Below are 21,707 nucleotides of genomic sequence, written 5' to 3' on the forward strand. Positions count from 1 at the left end.
TTTCCTGCTCTTGTTTCCCTGGCCCAGCTCTCTGGGTACCTGCGCCCATGCCGGCCCCTCCCACCCAGGGGTACCCCTGCCAGGCCTGTCATCCACCCCACCCGGGACAGTGAGCAGTGAGAGTTTCCTGGAGGGTTTCCTGGGGACCCAGACTGTGAAATGACACCACTGGATGGTCCTCACTGCCTCCCCCAAGGCCCATTACCTCTGTGCCACGACCCCTTCTTCTCCAGCCCCCAGCCTGCCCCGCACGAGGCGGAGACGTATCTTTCACTACTGCCCCCTCCTCTATGAGAGGCGAGCCCCCAGGTAAGGCAGCTTCAGCCCTGTAACCCCGCAGTACCTAACTCACTGCCCAGCACATCTCAGTTGTTGATGGGGGCAGGTGGGGCAGGGACCCTGAGCCACCACGGGGAGTAAGGAAGTGGTGGGCGCCTCGTGCCATGGTCCCTGGGGCCCCATCCCCATCCTTCCACCTCTCTGCTTGCTTCCTCTACCAAACACCCTATAAGCCTTAATTTCAAGTGCTGACTTGACCAGGCCGCGGGATACTCAGGTGTCAGATTAAACATTATTTCTAGGTGTATCGGTGAAAGTGTTTCCGGAAGAGATGAGCATTCGAATTAGGTGAGCATTTGAATGGGTGCACTGAGTAGAGAAGATGGCCCGTCACTAAAGCAGATGGGCAGCCTTTCAGCCTGTTGAGGGCCTGAATAGGACGAAAAGGTGGAGGAAGGGAGAATTCTCTCTCTGCCTGACTGTGTGAGCTGGGACCTCTGTCTTCTGCCCTAGGGCTGGAACCATACCATTGACCCTCCTGGGCCTCCAGCTTGGGGATGGCGGATCATGACACTTCTCAGCCTTCCTTTCTCTGGAGAATTCTGACTAACGCTCCCCACAACCCCTGCCCCCCCCAAAAAAAGTAAAAAAGCAAAACAAGGCACAGGGCTTTCACTAGGCCATGTTTTACTGACGAATGAGGTTACTATGCTACCATAGTCTGAATGTTCATGTCCACCCCCCCAAATTTCTATGTTGAAATCTAACCCCCAGTGTGATGGGGTCAGGAAGGGGGGGGCCTTTGGGAGGGGATTAGGTCACGAGGGTGGATGACCCTCATCATTTATGTTGTTTCTGCTGTTTTAGAAGTCACCCAGTCTGTGGCGTTCTGTTACAGCAGCCTGAACGGACTAAGACATATGCCTTGAAAGCCAGCCGAGGGCACAGCCCCTTCACGCACCCCTGATTCCTGGAACAGGCCCAGCTGATTCCCAGAGGACCCAGCTGTCCTTTGTTTCCTGTGGACCCTGGAGGGCCAGGTCCTTTGGGGCAGGTCTGGTCTCCTCCCCCTTTTCTGTTTTATCTCCTTGTGTTAGGGACAAGACGGGGGAGCAGGGGGTATCACTCAGGTGTCCTGTCTTATTTTCCAATCTCATTCTAGCCCAAGAGCTCTAGGGCCCTGCTGCAAGATTAGTAGGTTCACCTTGCTTCCACTGGGTTCCTGCTCGCTGTGGGTAATCCCTCAGCCACGCTTGGTCCCTGGCCCCTGCAGGACCACTGGGAACTCCCAGCAGAACTCAGTGTTTCCAGAGTGAAGGGCCAGGGGGTCCGACCTGGACTCCACAGTGGGACTGAATATCTAAGGGACCCCTTGTGTACTGGTTCCCCTTCAAAGGCCAGGTGAGGTGGAGCCCTTGAAGACATCACGGTCCCGGTCAAGCAGAAAGGACCAGAAGACACCTCCCTCCTGGAAACAGCTCTTTACTGAGTCGGTGATACTACGTGGCATGATATCATATGTAGACAGGAGAACTACACGGCAGTGAGGGCAGCGGGAGTGCAAGCCAGTTGCACACCTGTTACAAGAAGGGGGAAGGCTTCTGGAACGGAGAGGGGCCGGTCTCTGGGTCGGGCTGGGGAGGGGACAGCTGTAAGCTCCCATCCCGGGGTGGTCGTTATCTGTTAGAACACAAAGGAGGGGCAGCTTCACTGGGGATGTCCCAGTCCTCCTTGCTGCTGGCTGCGCAGGAGGATGAAGGTGGGTGAGGGGTGACATCAAAGGGAGCTGGGGCCCCTCCCCCTCATCTGGTCCATCTGCCCCTGCAGAGAGGACTGGGGCCATTCTGGGTCACGGTGGGGTGAGGTCAGGAGGAGAGCAGGCGCGGGGAAGGGAGAGCAGCCCGGCGGTCAGCCCTCCCCCAGTTGCCACAAAGCGGTCACCCCCCGGATCGGAACGGGGCCTTCTACTTTGGCAGAACGTTCCAGGGCCTGGAGAGTGTCCCGGTGCAGATGAAGCTCCTGCTTGGATTCCTTCTGGGATGCTCCTGAGAGGTGGATGCAAGGATGAAGCGAGGAATTTTCTGGAGATGTGGAAAAAAATGCTGAACTCCTGGGGACACAGTGCTCAGGGCCCAGGTGTGTCCCGTGTGAGTTCCCGGGACGCTGCTCCCATGGTTACAGGGAAGGTCTTGTGGTTGCCAAATCCACCTCGTCCCTCGAGTTTGAACCGTAATCCCCTGCAAAGCTTTTCCTGGGTCTTTTCAACCCCTGGGAGCCTCAGGGAACTGCCAGCCAGCTAGGATGGGTGTGAAGATGCTAGAAAGACTAGCGCTGGTCACCAGCTCAGAGCCAGAGTTAAGACCGTGCCCCGAGGTAGCCGCTTCCCCGGCAGGCTCAGCCACAGGCGAGGGGGCTTCTCCTGCCCTCTCCCCCCGCCCAGCCACGGAAACCCAGTCAGCCCCCCGGCCAGCAGGGAAATGTGCGTGTGCATGTGCGTGTGTGTATACGGGGCTGCCTTCTATGGTATAGTCACTACTGGGAAGCCCGGAGGTGCAGGGGCAGGCCTGGGAGCACGCTCTTCGGGACCGAAGGACCACAATGTCTGCAGGTGCGGCTTTTCAGGGGTCTCTCCTCACCCGAGCACCCTTCCCCACCTTCTGCGTGGCAGTGTCTGGGACCGGGCCGCTCCTCAATAGCGGCTCTGGCTCCCTGGTGGGCCTGGGGGCCCAGGGAGGCCAGGGGGACCCTGGATTCCTGGTTCGCCCTTTGGCCCCATGGGCCCCCGCTGGCCTGGTGACCCTATCTTCCCAGCGATCCCTGGTTTTCCCTGAGGCCCCTCTGGCCCTGGAGACCCTGGGGGCCCCTCTGGCCCTGGTGGCCCCACGTCCCCTTTGGGGCCTGGCTGTCCTCTTGGGCCTCCAGTTCCAAAGCTGCCCTTCAAGCCTTTGAGGCCTGGGAAACCTCGCAGGCCAACCGGCCCCCTTTCTCCTACAGGCCCGGTGTCCCCTGGCTGCCCTTGAGGACCCTGAGGTCCTGGGGGGCCCAAGCTGCCGAGGTCTCCTTTTGGTCCTCTGCTGCCAACGGGCCCTTTCACGCCCACATCTCCCTTGAGTCCTCTCGGTCCTGGAGGGCCTGGGGCACCTAGGGTCAGAGAGAAGAGGGGAGAGATCAGTCCAGGAGGGCAGGTGTCCCGAGGCTGTCCCGTGAAGTGGACGCCTGGCAGCGGGCACTGTGACACCCGAGGGTTCGAAGCCACAGAGCCCAGGTCTGCCGACTGACTTGACCCTCTAAATCGGCTTGGCCACCGGTGAAGTGGGGCTGAGAATCTCACCTGCAGGCTGTGAGCCCATCCCGAGCTGACATGCGTTGGCATTTGGCATGAGGCCTGCGCCTGGAGGGCACTCATTGTTTTGACTTCAGGGCTTGGCCGTAGTTCCACACTTGCACTCAGGTTGGGGGCTGAGAGAGCTGGACAGCTCTGGGCAAAGGCCACAACCATCCAGGATCATCTGTCCTACTCTGGAGAGCGGCCTGGATGCCTACACTCATTATGGACTTTGACTGCTGTCCTGACCTCCTGCCCCAACCCCATCCCAACCCCAGGATTTGCCCCTGACCTTTAGGCACCTGGGACCAGGAATGGAGTCAGGTAACAGGGAGGAGAAAGCCAAGAAAGTGAAGCCTGAGAATTGGATCCCTCCCAGTGTGAGTGAGTGAGTGAGAACAGCTACAACCCAGAGAAAGGGCAGCTCCTCCAGGAAGTCCACCCTGACTACTCCAGCATCTTCTCTGAGCTCTTGGAGCTACTACTTTCTGAATCTTTTAGTTGATACATAGAGAGAGAAGTCACAATATAGTGAAAGCAAATCCTTGGTACCTCTCTGGTGGACTCCACTAGACTGTAGGGCCCCAGGAAGATGGGCGGGCCACGGCTCCCATCCCCTGCCCTGGGCTCGGAGCCTAGGCACACGGCAGGGAAAGCTCAGTATACACTTGAAGAGCGTGATTCACCAAACAGCTGTGGACCCCCCGCTTTTGCTCAGCTCTGGCCTAGGGCCTAGGAGAGACGCCAGGATGAAGACACTCTTCTCTTCCTTAAAGAGCCCAGTCTAGCGCTCAAGCCAGGGGTCAGATGACCTTAATGCCCTTCCTGCCTGCCATGTAGGTCAGAGTCACCACCTCTCAGAGCTGTACCAACCCTGAAGACACAGAGCAGAGTGTGGCCGTCACTCTGGCCAAGGCACGTCAGATGCCCCGGGGTCAGAAGAAAAGAACCCTCTGGCCTAATGAGAACAGGAATTGTGGAGAACAGCTTTAGCCCCCGCGGGGTCAAGGCACCGCAAAAGCCTGGCTTTCTTCGGTGGTCTCGGCAGCGGGTCACAGGCTGCCCCCCAGGCCTGGCCTGGGAGGTGAATTCTCACACCCATACTCGGCTCTCCCCCAGAGCTCTGCTGTTACACCATCCCCTTTGTAACAGAATCCTGGAGTTTTTGAGCTCCGTGGGAGCTGGTCCAAATCCTCCATGTCAGAGAGGTGACGTGATAGCCCCAGGGGGCCCTGAGCGGAAACCAGGAGCCGGGTGGGCCTCTCAGAGAGACGGGATCTTCTATGTGGGAGCCAGGAGCCCTCCCAGTGGCCGTGACCCAGTTCTGCGGCCTCGGGGCCCCGTCCCTGCTAATGCAGACACCACTGCTGTCCACCCTGGCCGGGGCTACCTGCTGCCTGCCCCCAGCCTCCCCCCACACTCCCACCCCCTCGGTGCCCCCTCTCACCTCCCTCCCGGAGTGTTTCTAAGTGGAGCAGAGAGTCAGTGAACCCCATCCTCCAGTGACGGTCTAAACTGGGGCCCAGACACACTCAGCCCCACCAGGGCCAATAAAAACCTTCCAGCCGTTCCCTGCCACCTCCTGCCCATGACCGCCTCCCACACACAGAGGGGCTGTGGCCTGCGTGGGCTCGGCTCACGTGGCCTGCCGGCGGCACCGGCTGAGATGCCTGCCGTCATGGGCTGGCTGGGGTCTGGGAGCGGCTTGACCTGCCCTTGTGTCTGCAGCACAACAGCCAGAACAATACGGCCCAACGAGGGCACAGGGCGACACCGGGCAGGGACCACCTGCCCCAGCCCGGTAGGCATGGCTGGGAACCGGCAAAGCCACTGCGCCTATCCTCACCCCAGCTCTGCCCTTGGCGCCTGGGCCAGCTGGGGCTGGAAAAGCAGAGCCATTTGGAGGTGGAGAGGCCCCCGTAGGCTGTGCAAGTGGAAGGGAATCAGAGAGCGTGGAGTGACGCTGGGCAAGTCGCTGCCCATCCACGCTCAGACCATCTATAACATTGAGGTTGCACTTGACCGTCCCCCAGGGCCCTGTGGCTCCACAAGGACCCCTCCTCCTGCCTCTGTCCCTCCTGCTCTAAGAACGTGGCTCCCAGGGCTTGCCCCAGCTCCCTGGTTCTTCTCTCTTTCTCTATAACCACTGCTGTGGCTTCCAATCTTGTCCCCTGGATGGATGGCCCCCAGGCCCAGCCTGGACTCAGGAAAAGCCTGAGAAATCTCATCTGGACAAGGATGTCCATGGATCCAGCGGGAGCCCCTCCCTCCTCCCGTGGGACCCCCATCCTTCCTGAGCCACCATCTTCGTCGCTCGTCCTCTGCTCCCGGCTCCTAAGGGCACGGCGGCTGCAAGGATTTCTCACGGTTTCTACGCCAACAGCGGGGAGAAAAGGCAGAGAGTAAAGGCCTCTCTTTTGCTTCTCTCCTCCAGCCCCCTCGGGCTCCTCTTTCTGGGAAAGCTCTTGGGTACCTTTGCTGGCTGGGGAAGGCTGGGTGCCCACGGGCCCAGGATGTCGGTTTGAGCAGAAGCCTGGGTTGCACCGTTCTCCTCACTCCCCCAGGAGCTGCAGGCCCTAGTGCAAGTGGAAGGAGGCCCGGCAGGAAAGGGGTCACCTCCCTCTCCACTGCCGCTGCTGACCCCGTCTCTGAGAGCCCACGCAGGTCTCCCGGTCAGTGGCCTGGAGGACATCCGGTGGGGTGGCTCCACGTGGGGCAGGACCTGTGTTGCAGGCATTGGCCTCTCTCACTGCCCTGGCTCGGTGTCGGTGTGCCCACGATGGCCCCGGCTCACCCTAACTTCTCTGTGACCTGCCTTCTCTTGGGTCACGGCCACTGGGAGGGCTCCCTGCTCCCACATAGAAGATCCCGTCTCTCTGAGCAGTGAACGTTTGCCTGCCTAGTCTCTCGTACGTCCCCAGCACCGTACATTGAGATCATCGCCCCATTTTACAGATGAGAAGTCGCGGTGCAGAGAGTGGCGACTTGCCCATCATCACCAAGCAGGAAGGGTGGAGACAGGATGCAAACCCAGGCCTGAGAGGCTCCTGGTCGGGTCCCTAGACCCCCTCCCACTGCCAGGACCTCCTGCCCTCGTGCCACTCGGAGGAAGTGGAGGGTCCCCACAGAGCTGGGAAGGGGTCACCTGAAGGACTGTCTTCCTCTGGTGAGCCGAGCCTCTGCCTGTCCCTCCAGAGCCAGCCATGAGTCATGCAGTCAGAGAGGGGAGAGCTGGCAGGACCTGGGTCTGGCCGGGGAGGAAATCAACAAGCAAAGCTTAGCGGTTAGCATGGGGGGAAGGGATGCAGGCAGAGGCTGACCAGGGGCTCTCCACAACAGGAGGCCCTTCACCCAGCCTGTAACAAGATCTGGGTGTCGGAAGGGCTAAAGGGCAAAGTGGGGGCAGGGAGCTAAATGCTTCTCTGAGCAGCGGGGGCACATTTGAGACAAAGGAGGAAACGTGATGGGGGAGAGGAACGGGGCACTGTGGAGTCCCAAGAAGGCCCGGAATTACTCAGGAAGCCCTGGGCTGTAATTAGGCCATCCCGGCCCATTAGCGCAGAGCCACAGCTGACTGCATGTCTGGGACAAGTAGGTGGTCTGCTCCTGGTCTGCACTGGGAGTGGGGAGAGGGCGGGGGGCTGAGCAGAAGCACCCATGGGTGCATGGGTGAGGGAGTGCATGGGCGGGGAGGGGGTGGGTGCAGTCCGTCTCATAATCTAAAGCAACGTGCCAGCCTACAAAGGGAGAGGGAGACAGAAACAGAAGGGGAGGCTCTCGGGAGACTGGCCTAGTGCCGTGAAGGCACACTAGCCTGCACTTCAGAGGACCTGAGTTTGAGTCCCAGCTCCCCTAGTAACAAATCGGGTGGCTGGGTAAGTCATTTGGCCCTCTTTGGACTGCAGGCTCCTCTTTGTTCAGTGAGAATATCAGCCTGGGTCAGGGACGCTCAATCCTGGCTGTTGTTACCTGAGAAGCATTGAAAACATGCCAGTGGATTTCCACGTCTGCCTATGATGGATTAATTTGTACAGACTCAACCTCCCGCTGAGAGCAACCAGAATCATTAGACAGAATGCCAAGACATCCTTCTGAAAGCTTTGGAGAGCGATCAAGGGCCAGACTCCCAGGGAGAAGGGAGACTCATTGGAGAAAGCCAGACCTTCTGGGCCTCTTTCTCCTCTCAAGGCATTTGTTGACTAGTAATTGGTTTGGGCAGAGACGCTGAGAAGCTGAGTAGGGTTTTCAGCAGCTTCACTGGGGCTGGGGCTCAGGGCTGCCAAGGTCCAGGGCTGAGATTCAGGAGAAAAGGAAGAAAGGAAACTGTGTGGGCATTTGCGGTAAGGACCAGGGGGTGGAGAAGCTGAGCAGAGAATTAGGCTTCATCCCTTCAGTCCTGTGGGGCTGGGGAAACAATAACCTGAGTTCAAGGCCAACAGGTAGTAGTGACCTGTAAACACTCCTCAAAGACTGTGTCCTGGAAGTAAGAATGTATCAGAAATAGGCCAGGTGTCATGGTAAGCTCTGTCGCAGGCACCAACAGAAGCTGGTATCATTCTCCTTTTCATTAATCCCCCTTGCTTCTCAATAACAAGCGAACCTACTAATCCTGCAATCAGGCATGTTCCTCCCTGGCTCCCCTCCAGGTAGCTCCTCCGCCCTAAACCACAGAATAATTCAAAGTTCTCTTTACAACATGTAAACTCCTGGACACTGTCTGTGGCAGGAGGAAGGAGGTTAGTGCTTAGGGAACGAATTGGTAGGTGTAATCCCTCGTCCTCAGCTTCTGCCCTGTGGTCATGCTTTCACTGATGCACTCAACGAGCAAATGTTTCCTGAGAACTTTCCAAAGGTCAGGCACTGTGCTGGGCACTGATGAACAAGACAAGGAGCCCATCATCAAGTGAATTAGATTCAGAATCATCCCTTCATTAGGACACCCTTTTATATTTTACCAAGAACTGTTCACACAGTTAACATTCTTACTCACAACTACCCATGAGAGATAGGCAGGGCAGATGTTATATTCCTACTTACAGATGAAGAAGCTGAATTGAAAGTGGCCAAGAGGGCTCCTCTGGTGGCACAGTGGTTAAGAATCCACCTGCCAATGCAGGGGACACGGGTTCGAGCCCTGGTCCGGGAAGATCCCATATGCCACGGAGCAACTAATCCCGTGTGCCACGACTACTGAGCCTGTGCTCTAGAGCCCGCGAGTCACAACTACTGAAGCCCACGCACTTAGAGCCCATGCTCCACAGCAAGAGAAGCCACCGCAATGAGAAGCCAGCACACCACAATGAAGAGTAGCCCCTACTAGCCGCAACTAGAGAAAGCCCGCACGCAGCAACGAAGACCCAAAGCAGCCAAAAATAAATTAATTAATTACATAAATTTATATATAAAAAAAGAAAGTAGCCAAGAGCCTTGTCCAAGGCCACTCAGCAAATAAGCAATGATGCTTTCTTGGCTCCAATTCCCAAGCGATAGTCTTAGGGTAGGCACTGTCTAGCATACACACAGAAATCCTCCTATAGAATAGGAAGAAACAGTCTATGAGAGGCACAAACACTATAGAAGTACCACTGGCTTTCCGTTTGGCAAATGGAGACTCAGAATTAATCACAGAGCTGGAAGAAGTCTCAGAGAACAGCTGGTCTTATCCATTGATTTACATATGAAACAAAACCAAATGAAACAAAAACCCCCCAAAAAACCAGAGGCCCTGAAAGATGAAGTGATTCTGCCTAAAGACCCACAGCAAATTAGAATCCAGGCTCCTTCCCCGGACAGTTTAAGAGCCCCGGAGCTTCAGTCAGCACTTGGCACCTTCCACACTGGCTGTGGCCATTGCTATCCCTCTTCCTTTATTCTGGAGAGCAGCTCGGCTTCAGCCAGAGGGAGACGTTGCCAGCCCCAGCGTGAAAGCCGATCAGCACCTGTCTATGAATGAATGAATGAATGAATGACATGTTCCTGTAGGAAGGGATGTTGGTTTTGTCCCTGAAATTTTCTTTCAGATGTGAGAGGCTTTATATGTGGTGATTTAACAACCAAGAGAAATGTTGCCCAAAGACACAATTTAAACAAATATGCTGAGAGTCAAATGTAGCTCAAAGCGATGTCCCACCTTGCTCTCCAGTTAGGATGAGGTTCTTTGATGAGAACTCTGCCCTCGTTAGGACAGGAGCAAATATAAAGTCCCATGACTATTGTTGGGTTATACTTAGAGTGAGGTTCTCAAATTGTTCCCTTACTAACACTCTTGGGACCATTTCCTTCTTTTCCAGTCTGTCCCACACATGACACCTAATCAGGACCTGAAATGCCTTTTTGGTATCTGCTCTCAGTGTCTCCTCTTCTGGCTGGGCACTAGACGTGTGCGTCTCAGAGCCATGGCAAGGGGTCAGGATCTTAATCATAGTGTGACCTTGAGCTATCCCTTAACCTTTCCCAGTCTCAGGTCACCTTTCTGTAAAGGTGCACCTGCAACACGTCTTGTCCACAAAGGTTGCCAGGCTAGGGGAGGGACAGATTGGGAGTCTGGGACTGGCATGTACACACTGCAATAATTAAAATAGATGACCAACAAGGACCTACTGTATAGTACAGGGAACTCTGCTCGTTATTCTATAATAACCTAAATGGGAAAAGAATTTGAAAAAGAATAGATACACGTATATGTATAACTGAATCACTTTGCTGTACACCTGAAACATACATAACATTGTTAATCAACTATATTCCGATATAAAATAAAAATTTAAAAAAAATGTTGTGAGGCTAAAATGAAACAAAGTGCGTGAATGGGCTTCATCATGATTGAACGCAACCTAAGAACAACAAGGTTACCAGAGGATGAACCACGAGAACTATCTGCTAATGCCTTCTCTGGAACACTGCATCCTAGAAGTCACACAGATACGTATTTTAGATGAAATACTGTGGGACTGTTTCAGTTACTAAGGAAATACTCAGTACCTGGCTTTGTTGCCAGAATATGACAACAGGCAAACAAGATCTTACCTCACCTCCATCCCCTGCAACACCACCAATCTAGAGTAAAGAAAATATTAGCAGAAATGCTCACTGATATAAAATGACGGTAACACAGGTTTGAAACCAAATGGTTATAGAGAACCAGAGAATCAGAGAGGTTGGCTCCAAGTCTGAGCTCTGTGAAGAAAACAGCGCTGTGTGGGATCATGGGGCCCTCCCTCCTGTCTCCTGCAGCTCCCTGAATGATCAGGCCCAGGCTTCTGGCCCCCCCAAATGTGACTATACATTCTAGAGCCTCCAGATCTCAGTGGCTACTTATTCTATTCTCTAGAGCCAAGAGCTGCTATATTTTCAGGTTGAACATACTTCCCACAAAGACACGCACTTCCTGGGGAAGGGTCCAGGAAATTGAGTATAGCCATACAAATTCCTGTATGGAATCCGAATTAGGAGTCTTCTGGGCCATTTTCCAGGAGAAAAACTGTTGGAAATATTGCTGTGAAGGACTAAAATGGAAAGGTAATGGTGTTTGTTATGGGGTGAATTGTGTTCCCTCAAAATTCACATGCTGAAATCCTAACCCACTCTGAATATGACCTCATAGGGAGACAGGGTCTTGACAGAGATCATCAGGTTGAAATGTTGTCATTAGGGTGGCCCCTAATCCAATATGACTGGTGTCCTTATAAAAAGGGGAGACTGGGACACAGAGACAGACACACACAGGGAAGATGTTATAAGGAGACACAGGGAGAAGATGGCCGTCTACAAGCCAATGCCTGGAATAGATCCTGCCCTTATCACCCTCAGAAGGAACCAACACTGCCAACACCTGGACTTTAAACTTCCAGCCTCCGGAGCTGTGAGATAAGAGATTTCAGTTCTAAGCATCCCCAGTCTGTGGTGCTTTGTTACAGCAGCCGGGGCGGACTAATATAGGGTTTACTTCAGAGTGAAGTACTCATAAGCAGAAGCCATAGAGCATTTCAAGTCAATTCAAAGAGTGGGCCAGGTAACCAACCTTTGATGTGGGATCTAAGGGGAAACTGAGGGCAGAGCTGTCCCAAGGGGAGAAGAGGTCAGTCCCTTTTGGGGAAATGGATGGACGGTAGACAGGAATAGAGCGCAGAAACTCCACCAGGAAGCCTGTGCTGTCAGCAGGGAGCATCTCTCGTTTGCTCAGGTGCTTTTAGGGGAATGCGGGTCTTAGGTGACTTTGGAGGAGGCCACTCAAGGCAGCTCGCACAGCACTGGATCTGAACCACCTTGCATCCGAATCCCATTTCCCTTCCTTGCGAGCTGCGTGAGCTTGACTAGACCTCATCTGGCAGCCGGTTCTTCAGTTTCAGGGACCATGGGAATTCAAGGCGATAACGCATGTGCCCAGGGTCTTTGCACGTCTGCTTCTCCACCTGGAGCGCCTCTGCTCATCCTTGCCAACCCTGCTCTACCTGACTTTCTCCCCTGTTCTCAGGCCTCATTTCTGATGTCACCTCTGGTGGTTGATTTCATGTGTCAATTGGGCCGGGGGAGCCCTGATATTTGCTGTGGACCTGCCGTATCAATAAACAGAGGATGTTGCGGCCATCAAGGCATCAGTCACTTGCAGCCACCCTTGACAGTGCACCCTGAGAGGATTCAGGATGGAATAAAACAGGATACTGGCCCAAGATAGTGAAGGTGCCTGTCAAAGGAATAATTTCATTAAGCCCAGACTCTTGCATCTTCCCATACATAGAAGAGTGCTAAATTCATTAATTGAGATGTCTGGTTTTCCTTTAATTAGGAATAATCTTCTGATGTTCAACTACCTGGATTTTTTGGCAAAAACTCCTATATATGCTGGCTCTTCCCTTAACTCTTCGGAACAGTCCCTTAGAGCTATCTGAGAGGCTGTCTCCTGGGCTTAAGTCCTCGGTATAGCCGCTGAGTAAAACATCGTTCTCAACTTGAAGATTGTGCATTTTTTTCAGCCGACATTGGTGCAACAGCATTCTGGGTGTGTCTGTGAGGGTGTTTTGGACAAGATTAGCATTTGAGTTGGGGGACCAAGTAAAGCAAATGGCTTTCCCCAATGTGCATGGGCCTCATCCAATCAGTTGAAGGCCTGAATAGAACAAAAAAGGCTGAGTAGGGCTTCCCTGGTGGCACAGTGGCTGAGAGTCCGCCTGCCGATGCAGGGGACACGGGTTCGTGCCCCGGTCCGGGAAGATCCCACATGCCGTGAAGCGGCTGGGCCCGTGAGCCATGGCCGCTGAGTCTGCGCGTCCGGAGCCTGTGCTCCGCAACGGGAGAGGCCACAGCAGCGAGAGGCCTGTGTACCGCAAAAAAAAAAAAAAAAAAAAAAAAAAGGCTGGAATTAAAGCATCATCTCTCCTGGGTCTTCTGCTTGCTGACTCACCCTGCAGGTCTTGGGACTTGCTGGCTTTTACACCTATGTGAGCCAATACCTTCAATTCTTTATAATACATCAATCTCTCTCTCCAGAGAGCCTACTGGACATAGCATACATACACATCTTGCTGGCTGGTTCTAATACAGATTTTGGTACCAAGAATGATTCCAGGTGAACAGAATCTTAAAGATGAGTTTTCTGATTTGGTCTGTGGTTTCTGCAACGGGCTCTCTAATATGATTAGATTTAAAGATGCTGAGGACTCTCTATCCAGTAGTGAAAGCAGCCTGAGAATCCCTGGCAAGAGAGATACCCAAAATAATGGAGACGCCTAAGCGAGGATCTAGGCAACCATGTATGTTATACCTTTGAACATTTTGGTCAAAATAACAAGTATGATGAGATTGGCTGGTTGTTTCTAATGTTACTGGACAAAGTGGGGAAAGAAAAGGATGAGCTCAGGGATTCGAATTCCTAGCTCAAGGGCCCGTAAATGACCTGAAAGCTTCTATGTTTGCCCTGAAGGAGACTCTTACCCGCCGTAGCCACAGGGCTGAGAGGCTGAAAATCAGACCCGCAGTCTCCCCCTGTGACTGACTGAATTACAATGCGAGTTGAACTCCCAGCCTCCCAGGGTGTCTCCTGCTAAACCCAGGCCACGGGCTGGGAAGGAAGGGGATCCTGCAAGTTGGAATGGGGGTGTGTGGGAAGACCCTGATGGAGCTGGGGAACTTGAACCCTAAATTCTGATGCGTCTCCTCTGCCAGCGGCAGCAGTCTCTCTGTCCCCAGGAGAAGCGGCCTCTCCACCCCCACCCGTCCCAGGGGGTTAACCCTGCGTTACCTGCGGAAAGGGTAATGACCGCCCCGAGGCAGCTGACAAGCAAGACATTGCTGGTTCTCCCCAGTGTCGACCCCACCACCGCTCTTGGCGTCTAGACCTCTGAGCAGACTCAAGTCCCAGCAGCCCCTAAAGTGAGGTACAAAGCGTGACCCGTGAGGAGGTGCACTACCCTCCGCGTTTTCTAACTCCTGCAGATAGACACCCGGGCCACACGTGTGGGGATGGGTATTAAGGCTGTGGGATAAATCGTGGAAGGAACGGAAAGTTGGATCGGGCGGCATTTATTGCCACGGGCTCACTAAGCAGGGATTCTGCATCTAACTTTGCATCTTGGGGAGGAAGGAAGAGCTCTAACAGTTTGCTTCGCTGCTTGGCTGAAATATGGCCAAAAGGAGACCCACAGTGAGTGAATTAGAATTGCCAGACCTGCTTTGGGTTAATGTAGAGAAAGGGATTCCATGACTTAGGGAGACGGGAATGTTCAAGTGAGTTTGTCATTTGAAACTCACCCACCCTGGGAAGGACCAGAAGGCATGCCTTTCACCACAACTGTGAGAGATAAACTTGAGAGGGAAGCCCTGGCATCCCTGGCTCTTTTCTGTGGGCCAGACTTCACAGAGGGAACTGCAGTCACGGAACTGGGAAACGTAACCACAATGAGAGTGATTGGACCCGTGGTGGCAGGGACCAGAGGTGGCACTCAAGCCCCGAAGGCAAGGAGGGAATGGTCCCTGGAACTGACAGCAGGGTCAGTGCTGCAATCAGAATGTCCTGACTCCTGCAGACCATGGCTGGCTAGCTCGTCGTGGGGTTCCTAGAAGTGAAATAGACAGGAAGCCTACTAATTCTTAACGTGTTCTGTGTAAGCAGAAAAGTTCTAGATCAAGTGAACAAGAGTCTAACTTGAATCATAAAAACAGAGTGTCATAACCCCCAACCAGTTCTCAGACTTGAGCCACTTTACAGACTCAGAACCCCTTGAATGAAGAGGCCAGGTCCCCTCGAGGAAGGACCCTTGTACACTACCAACAATATTTACTACTAATCATTTTTCCAGCCATCCCCAAAGGCCCCTATGGTCTTTTGCCAGGATAACTGTGCATTGGGCAAGAGGAAATAATCAGAACTTTCAGGCACCACTGGACACAAGCTCTGAACTGACACTGATTCCAGGAGACCCAACCATCACTGTGAGGCACCAGTCCGAGTAGGGACTTGTGGCGGTCAGGTGATCAATGGAGTTTTAGCTGAGGTCCATCTCATGGCGTCCTATGTGAATGCTCACCAAAGGTGATATCAGCAGAGGAGGATTTTAATAATCAAGTGAAGAGGACGACTTGTTCTATGGGTTCCAGTCAGGCTTCTTCTCCAGCCACCCCTGTCATCAACCAATGGGCTCACGAACAAAATGGCCATGGTAGCAAGGATGGAGCTTATGCATGGGTTCAGCAACACGGATGGACTTCCAGGCCCCAAGGCTGACCTGGCTACAGCCACTGCTGAGCACCCAATCTGCCAACAGCAGGGACCAGCAATGAACCCCCAATATGGCATCATTCCCCAGGGTAATCAGACAGCTACCTGGTGGCAGGTTGATTACACTGGACCACTTCCATCATGCAGTGTTTTGTTCTTACTGGTTTAGACACTTATTCTGGATATAGAAGTGCCTTCCCCGCATGCAATGCTTCACCAAAAATACCAGCCATGTACTTGCAGAATGCATTATACATGGTATTCCACACAGCATTGCTTCTGATCAAGAAACTCATTTCACGGCAAATGGAGTGCAGCAGTGGGCCCATGATCATAAGATTCACTGGCGTTACCATGTCCCCCACCGTCTTGAAGCAGCTGGCTGAACAGAAGGGTGAAATGGCCTTTTGAAGACTCAGTTACAGTGCCAGTTCTGTGGTAATACCTTGCAGGGCTGTATATGCTCTGAATCAGCAACAAAAACATGGTGCTGTTTCTCTTACAGCCAGGACTCAGGTCCAAGGATCAAGAAGGGGAAATGGGAAGCCACCACTCACTATTAACCCTAGTGCCCCACTAGCAAATTTTTTGCTTCTTGTTCCCAGAAACTTATGCTCTGCGGGCTTAGTGATCTTAGTTCCAAAGGGGAATATTTCTGCCAGGAGATACGGTTCCATTGAACTGGAAGTTAAGACTGTTGCCTGCTCACTTTGGGCTTCTCATGCCTCTGAAATAACAGACAAAGAAGTTACTGCGCTGACTGGGATGATTGACCCTGACGGCCAAGGAGAAATCAGACTACTTCTCCACAATGGAGGTAAGAAAGAGCATGTCTGGAATCTAGGAGATCACTTAGGGCGTCTCTCAGTATTACCATGTCCTGGGATTAAGGTCAATGGAGAATTACAACAACCCAATCCAGGCAGGACTACTAACGGCCCTTCAGGAATGAAGGTTTGGGTCACCCTACCAGGTAAAGAAGCACAACCAGCTGAGGTGCTTGCTGAAGGCAAAGGGAATACGGAATGGGTAGCGGAAGAAGGTAGTTATAAACACTAGCTGTGACTCTCTGACCAATTTCATGAGCAAGGACTGTAATTGTCAAGAGTATTTCCTCATTGTGTTATGATTATATGTTGACATATATGTGTATATATCTTTGTTTTGTTCCCTCTCTTATCCCCTTACTATGTAACAAAAAATACAAAATGTATTGACTTTATATCACAGTATTTAAATATTGTTAACTTTATATCATAATATTTAAGTTATGGGATATTAAGAAGAGTAAACATCACTCAAGGACTTTACCTCCTCTTCTGGGGAAGGGGTTAGTGCATTTTGGGTTACTCTCAGGATTGTTATATCATGTATATTAGGCAGAATTCTGACCTTGTTACTTTCTTTATTTGGAGATTAAGTATGATTTGAGGAGATGTGCATGGGTGTCAGGTGGATGAGGGACGCACTTGTGACAGTTCATTTTTATGTGTCAACTTGACTGGGCCACGGGATACCCAGATATTTGGCCAAACATTATTCTGGGTGTGTCTCCATTGTGTTTATGGATGAAATCAACATTTAAATCAGTACTGAGTAGGAACTCTGCTCAACATTATGTAACAACCTAAATGGGGAAAGAATTTGAAAAAGAATAGATACATGTATATGTATAACTGAATCACTTTGTTGTACACCTGAAGCTAACACAAAATTGTTAATCAACTCTACTCCAACATAAAATAAAAAGTTAAGAAAGGGCTTCCCTGGTGGCGCAGTGGTTGAGAGTCCGCCTGTTGATGCGGGGGACACTGGTTCGTGCCCCGGTCCGGGAGGATCCCACATGCCGCGGAGCAGCTGGGCCCGTGAGCCATGGCCGCTGAGCCTGCGCGTCCGGAGCCTGTGCTCCGCAACGGGAGAGGCCACGACAGTGAGAAGCCCGTGTACCGCAAAAAAAAAAAAAAAAGTTAAAAAAAAATCAGTACTGAGTAAAGCAGATTGCCCTCCTCAATGTGGGTGGGCCTCACTTAATCAGTTGAAGCCTGAATAGAACCAAAGGCTGACCCTCCCCTGAGTAACAGAGCATCCTCCAGCCTGACAGCCTTCAACTGGCACACTGCCTCTTCCTGGTTCTACAGCAGCCTCCAGCCTTTTGAGTTGAACTAGGACATCAGCTGTGCAGATTTTGGACTTGCCACCCTCCAAAATCACATGAGCCAATTCCTTATAATCTCTCTCTCTCTCCTATATCTCTGAAGAACTCTGCCTAAGACAGGGGTGAGATGGGAGGAGAAGAGGGCATCAGAGTGACAGGCATCTGAACTGCAGATGGTTGAGAGCACCAGTAAGGGGGTGGGAAGGGAGAAAACAAAAGGAGACAGAGTTTCCGAAAGATGAGATCTACCTGTATCTCTCTGTGGGCCCAATTAAACAGATCTGCACATATAAATCCAAATTTGTATGTTGGGCAAAGTGAGGAGCCATACACTTTTCCAAAAGAGGTTGGCAAGGACGTAAAAGCTGCCAGTCACCCCAGGAATTTGCTGCAGGATTGTATCAGCCCACTGAGATTTTTGCCCAAAACCAGGTCCTTCTGTGTTTCCCAAGGTCACCGAGGCCCTCCGGGAGCTCCCCGGCAGCCCGGCCCAGATCTGGCTCTCACCTCGTAGGATGGTGACGTTGCGCAGGATCTCCCCGTGCTGCGTGTCCACGGCCTTCATCTCCTCCATGACCATGGACAGGTTGCGGACGTTGAAGTCCAGGCGGGCGCTGAGCAGGCCAAACCGCTCCCGGAGCAGGTCGGTGGTGGCCAGCATAAGGGAGACGGTCTTGTTCAGGTAGTAGAGCTCCTCGGCCTGGGTGTGAAAGCCCAGCGTGCAGGAGAGCCGCACGTCATCCAGGTACTTGAGCATGCTGTACACGTGGCTGTCGGTGGCGTTGATGTTGGTGAAGATGGTGCCGATCTCAATCTCATGGGAAGCCATGCGTCCTTCCAGCGTCTCGAACCTCTCCACCGTGCGGTTCTGGGCGTAGTGGGTGTGGTACTGCAGGTCGTGCATGTTCTCCTCATGGTCATCCAGGAAGGACGAGATGTTATCCAGCTGCAGCTGCAAGCCCATGACCTGCAGCACCAGGTCGTGCATACTCTCAGAATTCTGGCTGATGCGCTGGGAGGAGGCCCCCAGGGTGGCCTGGAGGCTCTTGACCGCTTCTCCCGTCTTGGCCGAGGTGGCGCGCAGGCTGCTGAAGAGCCGCGTGTAGTTCTGCCAGTCGGCGATCATCTTCTGGAGGGTCAGGGTCTCCTCGTCTGTCTTCCGCCGGATCCCGTGGATCCACTCAGAAGTCTGCCCCACGGTGAAGTTGATCTGGTGCATCGCAGCCTTGACGTTGTAGCACTCCTGGGTGAGATCCTTCAGAGAGAGGTCCAGGCCGGCTGTGGTGGCCTGCCAGCCTCTCACCTGGGCCAGGAAGAGCCCCAGAGACTGGTTGATCTGGTGGACGGAGAAGGAGCAATTGCCCATCTCCTGGGAGATCTGACCGCTGGTGGTGGAGAGCAGTTCGTGGGTCTGGGACGTCTGGTCCAGCTGGACCTCCTGAGCCAGAAGCATCTTCTGAATTCCCTCCAGCTCCGCCTGCAGCTTTCTGATCTCTTGCCCCAGCTGCCCAGCCTCATGGCAGAAAGAGCAGTTGTTCGGGGCTTTCAGCTCTTCAGGAGAAAGGGACAACATTTTGAGTTGCTGAAGGATCACGGGACAAAGGTTGCTTCTTTAACATTTCAGAGCATAATGAATTGGCAAGTGGCTTTCCTATCCCTCTTCCTTTCCTAAGACCTGCTATGAAATCCTTTTTGGAAAAGTCTTGCCACCTCTATGCAACCTTATTTCTACCAAATGTCTTTACTCTGACCTGAAATGTAGGCTTTAGGATATTTTCTCCATCTCACCACCAAATTCTTGAGAGTACGTACCTTCATAACTTTTCTGAGGTTGCCAACAACCTCCCATTTACATTTTATTTTTACAATTTCTCCCCACATTTTAATATTTGTGCTTATCTGAGCCCGTCACAAGCTCGTGGAGAAAAGGGTACAGGGATAGTTTCCCCCGTGACTGATGAGAAATGAGGCTCAGAAAAGTGACTTGCCAAATGTCACTCAGCTAATTAGTGGCAGACTAGGACTTTCTCTTCCCACCAAGCAGACCCCCTCTAAACCCTTCTATTATGGCTCCTTCTGTCTCATTCTCAGAACAAGAACGTCCCTTGTGAAAGCAAGAGACAAAGAGACAGTAAATTGTGCAAACTTTAAGGCAGTGATGAGGAAAGGGCCGACTTGTCAAGAGCACAGGGAAGATCTTAAAAATAATTTCAGATACGTGGAGATATTTGGCGAGTGGACTTGCTTGTCTCTGGCTTGCTTCTCTACCTGGAGGCTCTGCTAGATCCGTGCCACTCACAGAACCCCGAGCCCCATTCCTGGGTGCACCCCAGGGTAGCAGCCCTCGTTGGCTGGATGTTCTCCAGCTGCACAGGGAGGCCGGGAGCCATGACTGTCTTTCCCTCATGCCTTGAAGCTTGGTGAAGGCTGCCCTGCTCCAGGGCACCATGGCATGGGAGGAACCCTGCCGCCCCCCGCCCCCCGTCAAGTAATATCGGCCTTCTGTCACGGTCACTAGCACATCTGGACACTGGACACTCACCCAGCCCTTGGAGATTTTCCTGCATAGACACAAGCTTCTTGTCATAAAGGGCCTGGGCCAGGGAGATGTCTTCTGAGAGAGAGTCCACTTTCCTGAAAACTGCAGGGGAAACAGAGACGAGAAAAGGGTCTGAGCTCAGAGAAACAGCAGTCGTTTGTTAAGCAGACAAACCATTTATCAGCCCCTCTGCGGCCAAAACCGTTCACTCTTCTGTGGGGCTTCCCAATGGCCAGAGCCTGTCACACATCTCTTAAAAATATGTACCTGTGTATCTATATATCTATAATCTTTTTATATATCTCCCTTAAGTGTATATATGCATTTATACATATGTGGGTATATATGTGTATATTAGAATATGTAATAGTACATAAATTATACATATACATATCTAATTTCCACCCCCCTCAGATTTTAGACCTAGGATCTGACCACAGGGTAGAATGGGGACAAATAAGAAAGGAATATAAAAATAAAAATTATTCTTAATCCTATCCATCTCCGTGCCTCACCTGAGTCCCAGCTTTGTCTTTAATATCTAGTACACTGGAGCGAACAAACCTACAGGCTTCCCTTAGTAAAAAAGCTTTTTTTAAAATCTGAAGCTAAGAATGGAATGAGATTGCGGTTAAGAAACTTTCAAATTTGTTTTCACTTTTTAAACATAAATGGTGTTAGTATCCAGAGGCAGAAGCTACCTGAAACTGGCAGCTCGCATCACCTGGGTCAGCCACCACAGTCATACAAACTGCTGAGTGTGTGAGAACCACCAAACTTCAGATCCCCGGGCCTCGCTGGCAGGACTCTGACTTAGTAGGTCTGAGGGAGACCCAGGAATTTGCATTTTAACAAATCCTGGGGGCAACCCTGACGCAGGTACACATCCAACCTCACTTTGAGAAACACAGAGGCCATGGCAAAGGCTTAGACATTGTCCGATCTGGTGATTTCAACCCTGGATGTACACCGGAAGCATCTGAAGAGCTTAGCCACTGAATTAATTCCATTATCCGAGGGGGGGGGGGCAGGCATCCATATTTTTTTACAGCTCCCCGATGATTCTAACATGGGGCTGAAACTGAGAACGACTATCTAGTCCTAGCCTCTCATTTACCAGGAGGAAAACAGAGGTCCTGAGAGGGGAAGTGCCTTGTCAAGGCCACACAGCTAATGATTGACCAGAAGTTACGAGCTAGTCTTTGCAGTTTGAATCAGGCACTCAGAGCCCCTAGTCAGGAAGATGCTGGCTCTGGTCCATGAGCCACAGAGATGTGTGTTTGTCTTTGTAGGGGTTTTGGCACTGAAAGGACCCCTGATGAGAAACTCCCCCCCGCAGCCCGGGGTGGAGAGCCCCGGACGGGCGGGATGCTGCTGGCAGCCTGCACTCACCCAGAGAGGCCAGCACGGCCACAGACACCAGCAGGAAGGCCAGAAAGAGGTAAAGGATCCGCACCGACGTGTGCAAAGACAGGTTCTTCTGGCAGCGGCTGCAGCGGGGCCCCGGCCGGCCTGTGGAGAGGGGGGACAAAAAGAGGCCGGTGGCAGAGGCCGCGGCTGAAGGGTCAGTTCTCCTGCTCTGGCCTGTCTCATCCCATTTTGAACCAGCCTCAGAAAGGGAGCTGTCCTGGATCCTCGCCTCTACCCACTTCACTGCCTTTTCCGGAGGTCCTAGAGCTTTTACGAATAGGCAAGA

At 52.5% G+C, this 21,707-nt stretch overlaps 1 protein-coding gene across 7 annotated transcripts in view; it reads right to left on the reverse strand.

Annotated features, from left to right (window-relative positions):
* The window catches only part of SCARA3 (scavenger receptor class A member 3), a 55,600-nt gene that overhangs the window by 12,281 nt on the left and 21,612 nt on the right, over positions 1-21,707 (reverse strand). For 6 of the 7 annotated variants that reach the window (XM_079925616.1, XM_079925613.1, XM_079925614.1 and 3 more), the window contains 4 exons: positions 21,404-21,523; positions 20,015-20,113; positions 17,980-19,023; positions 1,146-3,420 (listed from right to left, as the gene is read on the reverse strand). In XM_079925616.1, the coding sequence (XP_079781742.1) occupies positions 2,969-3,420; positions 17,980-19,023; positions 20,015-20,113; positions 21,404-21,523 (1,715 nt within the window). In that variant the 3' untranslated portion in view covers positions 1,146-2,968. Of the gene's footprint in view, positions 1-1,145; positions 3,421-17,979; positions 19,024-20,014; positions 20,114-21,403; positions 21,524-21,707 lie in introns of those variants that run through there. The other variant, XM_079925619.1, reaches the window with a different exon arrangement.

Source organism: Stenella coeruleoalba (assembly GCF_951394435.1).
Source record: "Stenella coeruleoalba genome assembly, chromosome: 7".
In the NCBI taxonomy this organism is placed as follows: domain Eukaryota; kingdom Metazoa; phylum Chordata; class Mammalia; order Artiodactyla; family Delphinidae; genus Stenella; species Stenella coeruleoalba.